This window comes from Atheta coriaria, unplaced genomic scaffold (genome assembly GCF_025399875.1).
Source record: "Atheta coriaria isolate IRGN ID8LTWV9N9 unplaced genomic scaffold, Caltech_Dcor_3.1 hic_scaffold_9_pilon, whole genome shotgun sequence".
Lineage (NCBI taxonomy): Eukaryota > Metazoa > Arthropoda > Insecta > Coleoptera > Staphylinidae > Dalotia > Dalotia coriaria.
The window spans coordinates 4,385,042-4,397,670 of NW_027045451.1; the positions used below are offsets into that span (position 1 = coordinate 4,385,042).

At 35.6% G+C, this 12,629-nt stretch overlaps 5 protein-coding genes and 1 long non-coding RNA gene across 7 annotated transcripts; 2 read left to right on the forward strand and 4 right to left on the reverse strand.

Moving 5' to 3' along the window:
• Positions 1-706: 706 nt before the first annotated feature.
• On the reverse strand, positions 707-3,437 carry LOC135798968 (F-box/LRR-repeat protein 20-like). Its single transcript, XM_065311968.1, has 3 exons — positions 3,071-3,437; positions 1,164-1,361; positions 707-1,100 (listed from the first exon to the last, which is right to left on the reverse strand). Exons 1-3 carry the CDS (start codon positions 3,098-3,100, stop codon positions 810-812), a joined length of 519 nt encoding a protein of 172 aa, XP_065168040.1. The 5' UTR covers positions 3,101-3,437; the 3' UTR covers positions 707-809.
• Positions 3,438-3,486: 49 nt separating this feature from the next.
• LOC135798969 (uncharacterized) lies at positions 3,487-4,712 on the forward strand. The gene is made up of 2 exons (XR_010549824.1): positions 3,487-3,678; positions 4,108-4,712. It is a non-coding gene; the product is annotated as an uncharacterized lncRNA (long non-coding RNA).
• Positions 4,395-5,676, reverse strand: LOC135798967 (uncharacterized). The gene is made up of 5 exons (XM_065311967.1): positions 5,535-5,676; positions 5,282-5,473; positions 4,912-5,223; positions 4,738-4,856; positions 4,395-4,686 (listed from the first exon to the last, which is right to left on the reverse strand). Exons 1-5 carry the CDS (start codon positions 5,649-5,651, stop codon positions 4,437-4,439), a joined length of 990 nt encoding a protein of 329 aa, XP_065168039.1. The 5' UTR covers positions 5,652-5,676; the 3' UTR covers positions 4,395-4,436.
• Positions 5,677-5,827: 151 nt separating this feature from the next.
• Positions 5,828-8,884, forward strand: LOC135798690 (uncharacterized). The gene is made up of 5 exons (XM_065311598.1): positions 5,828-6,029; positions 6,104-6,226; positions 6,280-6,403; positions 7,818-8,657; positions 8,719-8,884. The coding sequence occupies exons 1-5, from the start codon at positions 5,876-5,878 to the stop codon at positions 8,858-8,860; spliced, it is 1,383 nt and encodes a 460-aa protein (XP_065167670.1). The 5' UTR covers positions 5,828-5,875; the 3' UTR covers positions 8,861-8,884.
• LOC135798692 (AN1-type zinc finger protein 1-like) lies at positions 6,405-7,459 on the reverse strand. The gene is made up of 2 exons (XM_065311601.1): positions 6,938-7,459; positions 6,405-6,881 (listed from the first exon to the last, which is right to left on the reverse strand). The coding sequence occupies exons 1-2, from the start codon at positions 7,319-7,321 to the stop codon at positions 6,465-6,467; spliced, it is 801 nt and encodes a 266-aa protein (XP_065167673.1). The 5' UTR covers positions 7,322-7,459; the 3' UTR covers positions 6,405-6,464.
• Positions 8,885-8,890: 6 nt separating the features above from the next.
• Positions 8,891-11,091, reverse strand: LOC135798691 (NAD kinase 2, mitochondrial-like). 2 transcript variants are annotated; one of them, XM_065311599.1, is made up of 5 exons: positions 10,731-11,091; positions 10,128-10,416; positions 9,860-10,070; positions 9,368-9,803; positions 8,891-9,308 (listed from the first exon to the last, which is right to left on the reverse strand). In XM_065311599.1, the coding sequence occupies exons 1-5, from the start codon at positions 10,768-10,770 to the stop codon at positions 9,076-9,078; spliced, it is 1,209 nt and encodes a 402-aa protein (XP_065167671.1). In that variant the 5' UTR covers positions 10,771-11,091; the 3' UTR covers positions 8,891-9,075. The 2 variants fall into 2 exon arrangements, with proteins under 2 accessions (XP_065167671.1, XP_065167672.1); XM_065311600.1 differs by having other exon boundaries at positions 10,735-11,089.
• Positions 11,092-12,629: the final 1,538 nt, after the last annotated feature.

Genomic DNA, 12,629 nt, shown 5'->3' on the forward strand with positions numbered 1-12,629 from the left:
GGAGGTGTCAATATGCAAAAATGCGCATGCACCCTTTTGCGTTCGGCAAAATGATTCTAGAAAAAAAATATAAATAAAAATATGTACCTGTACGTAATAAAATTATTTACCCGTAGTCGTTTAATTCCGACCCGAGAAATTTGCTGGCAGTCATACAGTTCTACACGTTGCAAATTATGCAGGAGGTAAGATGCCTAACGATGCGTCGGTTATAAGCAGCTACCCAACACCGCCAGATTAAAGGCATACATGGTGATGTTGACAAATGTCGTATACCTCATCCGTAATCAATTCACAATGTGAAAGTGTCTAAAAGAAATAAAACCAATTATTTTGACTTTAAAGTGCAAACAACTCACCAAGTATTCACCCGTGGACATCCCACAAATTAACGAGAGGTGTGATCAGTAATTAAACACACCTACCCAAATCCATCTTCGAGATTACCCGCAGTTTTAGCCAGCACATGGAAACCAACATCAGTGAACTGCGAGCACCTGGTAACCCAGAGTCGAAAGATACGGACAGAACGCGCGCACACCATACGTCAGTTAATTCGCGCGCACCCGATATAGACATAAGTAGTGTAACTTGCTGCATTTTTCAGCCATAAACACAACAGCGTCATCACGCATCGCCAACACAAGCCTTACTGCTACCTTCCATTTCACCAAGGCAGCGCATTGCAAGAGAAACGGCTGCGCGATGTTACCCGTCGACAACCCTTACTGGTAAAACTTTGTAGTCGCGGACAGCCGTGAGATATCGCGTCCACGCCATTGTCAGTAATGTTACCGCACCAGCTAACGTTAATGTGTGTTTATATTAGGACATCCATCACTAATACTCTTAAGCGATTGGTCTGTAATCGTCGCACAACTGTCCAGGTTGAGCTTCTGAAGTTTCAAACAGTGTTTGGCGAGATACTGACATGTCAAGTCTGTAAGTTTTTTGCAGTCGTTTAAATTGAGATCCTCGATGTTGGGGCATTGATGCGCCAAAGTCTTAATAGAGCTGTCTCCAATCGAACGACATCCGCGCAAAGACAGTTGCCGCAGGAATCCACCACAACGGCGAGATATGTTTTCTATTATCGGTCCCTGAAGAAAATCAACAACTTAATAGAATATATGTTCAGTTGTAATGAATTTAAGATTGTTTACCTCGACATCCTTTTGAAAGTCAAATAAATCTATTCGTTGCCAATTCGAACCGTCTAGTGCGAGAATATTCCATGCTTTCGATACCTGTGCGCATCGGCAAAGCGAAACGACGTCTAAATTGCTAAAGATGCGCAGCAGGAGTTCTTTGGGCAATTTCCTGTTTATTTGTGCCTCGTCATCCGCAAATGCCTTCGTTAACTGAAAAAAATCACAGAATGAAAAACAAAATGTTTTATTTAGTTAAGTACACGCTATTAGAAATTGTAAAACACAGTAAAAAGTCATGATATATCGAAAGCCCACTTACTCCAAATTCATTTCTTCGTCCACGCGGAAAATATTTATATAATTAAGTATTTGTGTTTTTAATTATTAAAGGGGTTTAGGAGTGTAGTGATAGATCAACAATGATAATACAAAAATACGATAAATGCAGTTTATTGTGTAAAAAAGATTTATTCTGTTTTATTTGTATTACCCACAAAAAATTTTGCCCCGCGTGAATTCAATAAATTATTAAATACACAATTTAAAACTAGGGAGGCTAATTCATTATTATTTTTTCTTTAATTTCAATCAAATAAGTTTACATTCGATGTTTTATTTTCCTATTTTTCTTCTTTATAAATCTAAGATGGCAAAAAGTGAAATAAACAAAGCAATAAGTAAACAATAATAAAATTCAAAGCCAATAACACAACTAACAACACTGATAAATTAGAAAAAAACAATTTATTTGCAAAAATATTGATAATATATTACATACATATTGACATCAAGTACCAAATGTTTTCCTATTAGTGATATTGGTTTAGCTTCCGCGCGCATACAGATCATTTAAGCATTGATTTCTGGAGCAATACAAAATGTGCTATCATATCGCTGCGCTGCACATACAAAATCAGTTACACTACGTCATTTCGGTCGCTATGCGCGAGAATATTAAACCACGAAGCTGTTTATTACACACTACATTCACCATAACGCGTTAACGATGGTAACTAATTTAAGTAAATAGTGCATGCGCTTCGCCACGACGAAAATAAAATAGTTTCTAACATTTTGCCAATTAAAATGTTAATATTGACTATTCGCGCATAACTCTATATTTAAATTTGTTCATATTTCAATTACAACAAAGATTACCGGATAAAAAGACTTGAATAACAGTTGAGGAATTAGAATAAGGAGAATATGTGTAATGCGTTGTTGACTTAACGTGAGATGTTGATAACAGGTTATTATTAAGTCGGAAAGAACAAATTGAAACAAAAGATGAGTAATGCTTTTATGATCATCAAGTGTTAGTTTAGCTAAAGTCAATATTTGAAGTAAATTTTGAAAAATGAATGAAAATAATATCCCAGCTCGTTAATTATACTTGAACCATAAGAATTTAATAAAATTAGAACTGAAAGCGCAATTGATTAGCCAATGCAGTTATCGATGTTTCCCAGAAAGAAACCAGCAATTTCCAATAAGTCGTTACAGCTGTTTACAAGATCTCCCAGCGACAAGATCAACATCAGATATGATTGGTGCGAATAGAACCATGGAAAAAGGAGTGAGTGATGTGTGTATAGAGATGGTGATCAGCTGATTGCAAACAAGCGTGTTAGTAAGCATTTCATCGGCGTCGTATATTTGCCATTTAATTTATAAATAATCGAAGGATTAATCGTAAATAAAGCCTGCGAATGACAATCCAAAATTGTGTTTTCAATGCAACCAATGCCAATGCAGCTCGGATCGGAAAACAGCACGTTGATGAATGTATTATGACAGATGCACCTACATGTACGCTATTCAATCTCGCATACAATCGTACTGCGTTGTTTTGACGTCGATGCATTTGTGCCCAAGCGATTTCCTTCGTCTAGGCTGCATGCGAATACATAAGTACTCACCTCGAATTTATTCCTAGTTGCATAACTCATATTTCGCCCCTTCGGTCAACGCTAGGCCACGAGCAAACGGTCGTTCACAGTGGATTTGGGTAATAAACACGAGTGTTGATTCGATTTTTGAACTGTAAACAAATGACGACCGAAGCGCACTATGTGTCGTTCCTGGTAGGCGATAATCTTATATAAACGCAATGTCAACGTATCTCGTCGTCATGAACGCTTCACAAATGCATTATTTTATTTTGTCTTCGTAGCTACCGATGAACGCGGAGACGATGTCTGCGTTTGTTCAGTGTGTGTCGCGCTACATCACAGTGCAACGGCGTCGAACGCGCACCGACAATGACTAGTCGTATTATTCGTATTCTGTACACTGCGCTCGGCTGTTAACATGCTCGCAGCTGCTGGCTGAGTCCTGCGAGAGAAGAGTGCAAGTAGTGGTATACAGAAGTGGAAAGGAAACGGAGTATAAACGTGTGCGCGATGTGCGCGTTGTTCGAATTTACTCGAACGCGCACATTCCTGAGGTTATTTCAGTTTACTTCGTATCAAATATAATCTGTTTCCTCTTGTTGAACCCTTTGCAAAACAACATATATCACACAACAGTAAGTTAACGTGTTGTAAGAAATAATATTCTTAGTCGATCAACATGTTAAGGTGTTACAATTCAATTTGCGCGCTTGTGTTCAATTGTTTATGAGCACGATAACACACGAACTCGAACGAATTCAACCACGAACCCGAGCAAACCGAATTGAAAAACAAGCTAAAAGTAAATCCTTTGCTTGTTTATTTTTCTCCTTTCTTGGAAACATTCGAGGAATGCACGATACACCAGAATCCTTTAGAAATAACAAATATATCTAAAGAGGAGCCAATTTATTTATTTGGCTGACATTTTAAGGAAGCAAAAGTCGATTTCAATGTGATTTAATATTTACTTATATAAGATACTTGAGTTTCAGGATAGAAATTCTTTTAATTCATGTTAAATTTAAGATTTTTAATTAAATTTATTTGTTTTGCTTATATAGGGATTTATTTTCTCCTTTTAATGGTCTCGCTGGTCTGGTCCATCGACCTCGCGATCATCATTTCAACCGCACTAGACCCAACAAACGCACCAGACGCATCAGACTTCTCACACCCCCGAACGATGAACTTGAACGAAAGGAGACTAGCGAACTATGACACAGGGTCAGCTTTTCGAGGACACTGACATCCAGTGTCTGGGAGACATCGTAAAGCCTTTCTGTTTTTATTTTCTTACCAAGACTAAAGCATCGTTTAAAATTATTCTACTATATGTAATAATTTTAAATTTTACTACGCATTAATTTAATTTGAGTTTTGTTTTCTTCTTCTAACATTTACATCCAATTGTATGTTTATATTCGCGTTTTGGTGGAGTAGTTTCAATGACGGCGTGGATAGGATAACCAGTACCTATGTGACAAGTTTCAGTACAATACATTCCCGGTGGGCAAATATTTTGCCAAGGAGATATATGTGAAATCGAAGGAAATGTTGCAACAGTTGATAAATTACTATACGCTTCCATCTCTGACTTCGTACTTGGTTGATAATTTTCACTGTATTCACTTTTAAAAGCTCTGGAAAATATATTACTTTACATTTATTAGAATAACTCCAATAACTTTTACCTATGTGGAATTGTTTGCAATGGATTTTGAACCTTCTTCCATTTTCTGTTGTATACTGCCTTCTTTGTTTTCACTATTGGTTCAATCTTAGTGTCCTTTTTAGGACCATAACCCTTCCCCTATAAACAATAGCAATAATATGATATATGCAACACTTATAAAAAAATTATTTACTCCTCGAGGAACTCCAACCGAATCATAATAAGTCACTATGTCTTTACATGCAATTCCACGTTGTTGAATGACAGAATACGGAATATAATCAGCCCGTGATGTAGTCATATAAATATCGAGATTTTTCATCATACCAGGCTGTTCTGGTACCAGTGGTGGTTGCTCATCACGCCCGAATGCCCGCATTGCACAAACTCGATATGGGTTGGGTGGAAACACAAGTCTTCCTTCAAATGGTAAGGGTTTCTTTGAATAAGCTCCCTTCATTTCGGATTGAAACGGCATGATGGGCCGTGGAGGATCTCTAAATAGCTAGAAAACATTTATTTACACATTTAACAGCACTAATATATTAATAATTATGCCTAACTTTTTGCTCAAAAGTGGTCACAAACTTAACGGTGTCACAAACTGGTGGTTTGGTCATATGGTACGGGTTCTTCGAACCTGCACGTGCTGGATAATTACGAACATGATCGGACTTGTAGTGATCTTCAATGAGACGGGTAAAGTCTAGCGCACGTGCCGAAGTTGCTTGTCTTCTTGGTTTCTTGTCTGAACGCTATGTTAATGGAAATACAACGTAAATCATATCGATCAAACAAACTGCTTTTCTACCTTACAACTATGTCCAAGTTTTGGGCAACGGGGGCAATCCATGCATGAGCTTTTCGGTACGATGTACTGTATTCTAATTTTGGAAGAGCTTTTATTCCCTCATTTTTTATGTTGCCCGCCATATTTTTTTAATATTTTGATATTATGAATAAAAAGAGTTTTCACAAATAAATAAGTATAAAATGGTTCAATCGTAGACAATTATATTGTCATGTCACACTATTTGTTTGCGTGACAATAACAACTCGATATTAAATATTGCGACATATTTTTTTCAGTCATTTTTCTATAAATTTGATTTTTACACGTATTTTCCCTAATATACAACTTCTTTACATTTACATTCATGGCCCATGTTTCCATTGCACACAAACACATTGAAATTCCAAACAGTGATGGTTCTACCACCATTTCGGACGAAGAACAATGTACCCACGAGCTGTTAAAGTTAGAAATCACAGACGTTATCCCATTGGAATTTTTTATCCAATATTTTGAAGGTAGTGATAAATTACCGAAACAATTTTATAATCCTGTTGCATAAAATAGGAATACTTATTGTTATTCTTTAAAGAATTTGAAGATGAAGATTTTATCAACAGCATCAACATGATAATCCAGGAATACAAACATCTTTGCCATGAAAATGAAATATTTATACAATACCTTAAAGATAATGAACCATCAATGCTTTCAAGTATGTAAATGCAAAATCCACAAATATTTTCTTTAAAATTGTGTGTATTGTAGCTTTTGAGGAAGCATGCAAAAAAATACAAGCTCTGGAACAGTCAAATCCGCTTCTACCACGGTTTTTTGAAATGTCTGAAGAGCTTATCACAGCTGATACAATGCCATTTGTATTAGGACCACAGTAAGTTGAATTTTTTTTATTTTTCTGTTATAAAATTGATATACATTGATTTTACTGTTAATTATGGTTGTACATACTCAAGTTTTAAATTTTGTCCATCAACCAATAGATTGTCATGCACTAAATTATTCAAAATTTTACTCAAATCTTGTATATAGTCTGAATCATTCTGTATATCGGTGAACAAACGTAGTTTTTCTGCATTTGCAACGTTGTTTCGATTCGGCACTTTGCACTCATCTGCAATCGCATCAATTGCGCGGCCAACTGACCAAGTTTTTGAGACAAACACAGCTTTTTTTGCTTCACCTAATTGTTTTGGTGTGGTTACATTGAAATAAATTCTGTCAGCAGTTGGGATGCTTTTAAGGCCAGTCGCTTTGTTCTTGACGCGCATAAGTTGTACTTTCATGGCCATTTCACTCTTCTTTTTATTTGTTGCACCCTTTTTAGTTGCAGCTTCCAAATTTTCATCTAACTGTAAACATACAGTATTTTTATATGCACAAAATAGGAAAGAGAAAGAATTGTTACCTTCTGATCCACTTTAGCTTTTGCTGCATTAAATTCTGCAATTGGTACTTGCATCTTGGCTATTGCTGCTTGTTTAATTGAAGGATCTTCTTTGTAACACTCAGTAACATGTCTATGTGCTACACAAAAGTGTTGATGACATTTTTCACAAATTAGAGGTACCAGGCTCTTTTCCATACAATCAGGATGGGAACAGATCCACATACCTGATTTTTTATCAAGATTTGCTACCTTAAAATGTTCTTTCATTGTAGCACATTCTTGAATATGTAGTGCATAATGCTCGGAACAGAAGACTTTGTTGCATTTGCATTTGAGAGGCAGAAAATCTAATTGTTTGCATGTTGGATCCTCACACTGTTGGCCAACACTTGGCAATTCCATGTTAATATTTATTTGTAAAAGGATTTAAATTTAAAATTGTTGGTTTATTGGTGCTCACTAAGTGTTGAGAGTGCAATATCTGTCCACTTTTGCTCCTGTTCCTTTAGGGTCAGGTTGATATCTCCAGTATCAGCTTCAGGATCTGGAAGTTCATTCAGTGGAACATTGATATCTTCCTCTGGCAGTTTGTCTGAACGCCAAGCGTCGTCAACGAGATCAATTAGATGACTGTCGATTTGCACTAAGCTATCCATTACAACCACAATTCACACTTTTAACAAAATAGCTTATTCATTCAATGCAAACAGAAATGTTTTAGAAACTCAGAAATGACTATGAGAAACAAGCAAATGTTTAGGTTAGCTCAGCTTGTTTTGAACTAGCTGTGAATTGGAAAGAGGGGCAGGTTTTTCAAAATAAAGCCGCAACTTATTTAAAATGTTAAATAAATGTTTCCGAGAATAATTTATTTATTAATGCTTATAATGTACTTCAGAATAAATATATCGACACGTGCAGATCTTGCTGCACGATACATGGATGAACTAAGAGAAACAATGAAAAAGTTTGAAGCAAAAATAACGCGCGATTGCAAACGCCTCAAAGTACAAATTGAAGAGGCCACAATACGATTAGAAGAAATTGAAGATGCGGCTGCTGTATTTGAACAAAACGTTGTCATCGACGGTGTGGATCCAATTACCCAGCGCATACCCGCTGAAAAGTTTGTTCAATTCATGCACGAATGGATGAAAAAAGCACGTTTTATTACTGAACGAATTCGTCTCAATACTTCATATATGAAAGTCACCTATTCTAAGTTGAAAGCCTTATTTGACCAAAAATCAGAGCTTGGAATCAGTCTTTCCAACAGTGACTTCGAAGCATTACGCATTCGAAATAATCACCTGGCCGGATTAATAGAACAGAAAAACGTTCATCTAGTCGAGTTGAAGCAAATCAACGGAGCCGCATCGCTCGAATTGGCGACCACAAAGAAAACTTTATTGGGTTTACAAGTGGCGTATAATAAATTAAAGAGAGGTATTGAAACTCGCGAAAAACAACGGGAGGAATTTACCAATGAAATCATTGCCACATCAAAAGATTTGAGTGTCGTTAAAGCAAAATATCACAATGTGAAAACCATCATAGATAATTGCAAAGCTCCTGAAACGTTAGCATACCTACGAGTTAAACATCAGCATACTGAGTTGATGAGACAGCACAGAGTACTCTGTCGCCAGGAAAACTTGATGGCTATCACTAGAAGCACATATGAAATGAATCTTATAAAGTTAACTCATAGAAAAACTGTAGATCCGAAGTGGTATGAGTAAGTATCAACGTTTTGAAACCTTCAAAAAACACCACAATTATTAATATAATACTTACAGGCCTCTTCAACAAGGGGATGAAGAAGATTTCGCTGCGCAAGGGGAGGCGGCAGAAGCAATCGCTTCAGAATTTGACATATTTAAAGCAATTAATGTGAAACCTATCAAGTCCACAACCAGCGCAAAACAAGTAATCAAGTAAATTAATTAATACTAAACAAAACCAACTAGGTATAATAGTAATATTGCTATGTATTTTTAAAACAAGAGTTGGCTGTATATAAACAATTTTAAAACATATAAAATAACAGGTAAAATATAAAGGTTGAACCTAACTTTAAAAACGCGTATCACAATCTTTTGGTACACTGCGTAAAATGCGGGATGATTGCGAACCAAAACCTTATTCTAAACATCTTAATCGTCCATTATTACTGTCCGCAAGGCATCTTCCGGCTGTATTTGTAAAATCGCTAGCGTGCCATCATTAAAATCAAAACTAACTCCACCATCTATAACTAAACAAGCATCCAGACAATTGGACTTCACTTTTAACTCGCGTATAAAGCCACGGGACTTGATGCCTTTAGGTTGGGGCCATACACCAGCGGAAATTTGATCTCTAATGGTATAGCACATTCGTTTATCTTCTATAAATTAAATTAAAATCATATAAAAATGTTTTATTAACGCTTTTAAATAAACTTACCTGGGTGGAATATTAAATTGTTATTATACATTTTCGCTAAAACAGTGGCAAGACTCTCGGGTCCTTCAGTAGCGTCAATATCTAACAACCGTAGAAGTTCAGAGACACTCTGCACGGGTAATCGATTAATACTCAAATTCCATGATGTCGAGCCTGTACCAGTTGATATACATATGCCTGAACTTTTTAAATTCGTTTGCTGATCAGAACCATTCAACCACATTCCTAGATGTGACACTCGTGCGGATAGCGTTTCGCCAATAAACACCTCATTAAGCGCAAGATAAGGTAGCACTGTGCCACCTTCTTCGACTGTGGTATATTTCAAAGCATCACATTCTTTCACTTCATGCAAATGATGCGGATTTAACTTACAACCTGTTTGTCCAAACACTGTAGTTCTTATCCGGCTTCGCATTAACCATTTAAATCTTCCCTGAATACATTAATGTGATTAAATTTAAATAAAACAATAAACAAATGTGATATTACTTGCTGTAAGTTGACAATTGCTGCTTTGATATTAGATGAGAACTTTTTTGGTAAACAGAGATGACCTTCTGATCTGTTTGGATCTGAATTGAAACCTACCACCATTTTGTCTTGATTGCGCACACGACTGGCGGCAAACAGAAACGTTCCATCACCACCAGTTGGCATAACAATATCAGCCCATTCTATTAAATCCTCAGAATAGTCTGGTCTAAAGTAGATAAATAAATTTATTATTTAAACTCTTACTAAATTAATTGACAATTACCTGTTGACTACTTTAACTTCAATGCCCAAACCCTCCAACTGCTGCACCACATTCAACTCAAAGCTTTTATGTAAGTTGTGGTAGTACATCATTTTCTCAAAGTCTGTTCCTCTCTTTCGAATTCTAGTTTCCAGTTCATCCTTATCAAGTTCATTGTATCTGATCATCTCAAATTCATAATGTGATAGTTTAGAAACCACAAGGGCTTTCTGTATTTTAATGGACTCTGAATGTTGTGTAGCATTGCTGTATTTTGCTAGTTTTAATTGTTGCACACATCCTTTAAAACCTAAAATGAAGATTTTAAAGTTTTTGAATTGTTTGTAGGTTAGATTCAGGTTTAAATATCTATAACTACAGTATTTATTGAAATAAATGTTATTGAACGTTATGAACTATAGCGATTTCAAAATTTGTTTTTCATTGGGGTTCAATGTTTTAGTGGCATTTGTGATGACAGTAAGCGCATGCTAATGATACCATGATGCAGATGTGTAAAGGTCAATGTCAGTCCGTCAATCGTCGTCGATACAATAACATTTTCAGCATCGCCACCGCGATCGCTTTGCAATAATGAGAGACACTTTTGTTTTGTTTATTTACCTACTAGTAGACTCTGCAGGCGGACGCGTGTCGCATACATTGACAAGCGCTCGACGTCGTCGTCGCGACGTCGGTAGACCCGGCCGGGCGTTGAGGACACGCGCGCGCTATTCGCCTAGTCCGCCTTGTTGCTGTAATGGCACTTAACCGTGGCGCGTTGACGCCGTTTTGCAGTTTACGCTAAGCAGTGATACAAGAATTCGACTTGATTCCTGCAATCGATTTGAAATTCACTTCTTTTGAGGTGTTTTTGCACTCCATGAACAAGCCGAATTAGGTTAGACAGCTCTCCTCGCATGACATCAAGTCGCAGACTAGAAATTAAACGACGCGGCCGATATTTCGTTCGGACTGTTGATAAAAACAGATTGAACATTGTGATAATCCAGCAGCGACAACGTATGAGCGCAAACTTGTGTACTCTGATTCTAGTATTTAGCGTTTTACAAAATATTGCAATACTATGCGTTCTCAATTTAAACTTTGAAGCGATAACTGTTTAAAACACCATTAGCTATTTTTATTGCTGTGCCATTTCTAACTGCTTTAAAAAATCTATTTAAAAAATACAATAAGTTGTGAAGGCCACCAAAATTTATGTTGTGTAAATTATTACTTGAAACATAAGATATTTTTCTGGTATCGTCCTGTAGAAGATGCTAGCGTTTAATTATAAAGTATCTACAAAACTTTGAACTTTACATAATTCAAACAAATACAGTATTTGCTTTAGATATGTGTGTTAGTTGTTCAAAGATGTGTATACACATTGGTATGAGTTTGGAATAAATTATTATAACATTATATTTGTTGCAATCAAGCTAGAAGCATTAAAGGTGAAGCACATCCATTTAAAATTCAATTTTTTACGTATCACAAAAACACGCATAAAATTGGTTTTATTTTTGAATTCTATATTTTATGTAATTATGATACAACAACGTATAAAAACGTTTAGAATATGTTTAAATTATTTTTTTTTCTTTTACTTAAGTTTCCAGAAGTTAAAGTTGAGTAAATGAGTAAATGATTTTCTGATAATTTTGTTCATAGGTGGCGCTAGGATGCAAACTGCAACTAAAACTAATAAAGTGATGTCAAATATCGTTGTTTTGTAAATTTAATAGCAAATAATTTATATTTAAACGTATAAAAGTTATTGGTTGCAAGGAAAACACAACAAACTCAATTATCTCAGGGGTAACAATAATTTATTTATTAAAATTAAATTAACAAAAGAAAGAAACGAAGATAATATAATCCAAAACTCAGAACATTTTATAATTATTTTTATTGTACAATTCTTTCATTAAGTTTGCTTGTGATTGATATGACTATATTATTACTCGTTTTTGTTCATAAATTTGTATTCCAACACTAGTTTTATGCGCCAAAAATGCTAAAGTCCGTTTCTAGAATAGAGACACTCAAATGTGCAACTCTATTCCCGAACAAACATTACCATCATTTTTCAAGTATTATTTTATAATTGTTGCGAGAGTATTTGACTGGAAACAGTTTTCTTATAGTTTTTTAAAGGTTTCATTTGTGTGGTGATGCATTTATATGCATATTTGTAGGTAGAAAGTACAATCATAGACAGGTAAGGTACAATTACAAGCTAATATTGTTTTTAAATGTTACAATTTCAAGTTAAAACTTCCTAGTCAAGATACATGTTTGTTTTTTGTTTGTTTTCATTTACTGCTTTTTCGTTTAACACACCTATCATTAACATGCTCGCTCAAAGTTGTAAAAGTTTGTCAAGTTAAAATCGTAGGACAATATTGTAGGTAATATGTAAAATTAGTGTACAGATTTTAAAATTTGTTGCCGCAATCACAATATTGCATTTTTTGTGTTGAGATCTCTTGATGGTGTGCTTGCGATGCGATCTCA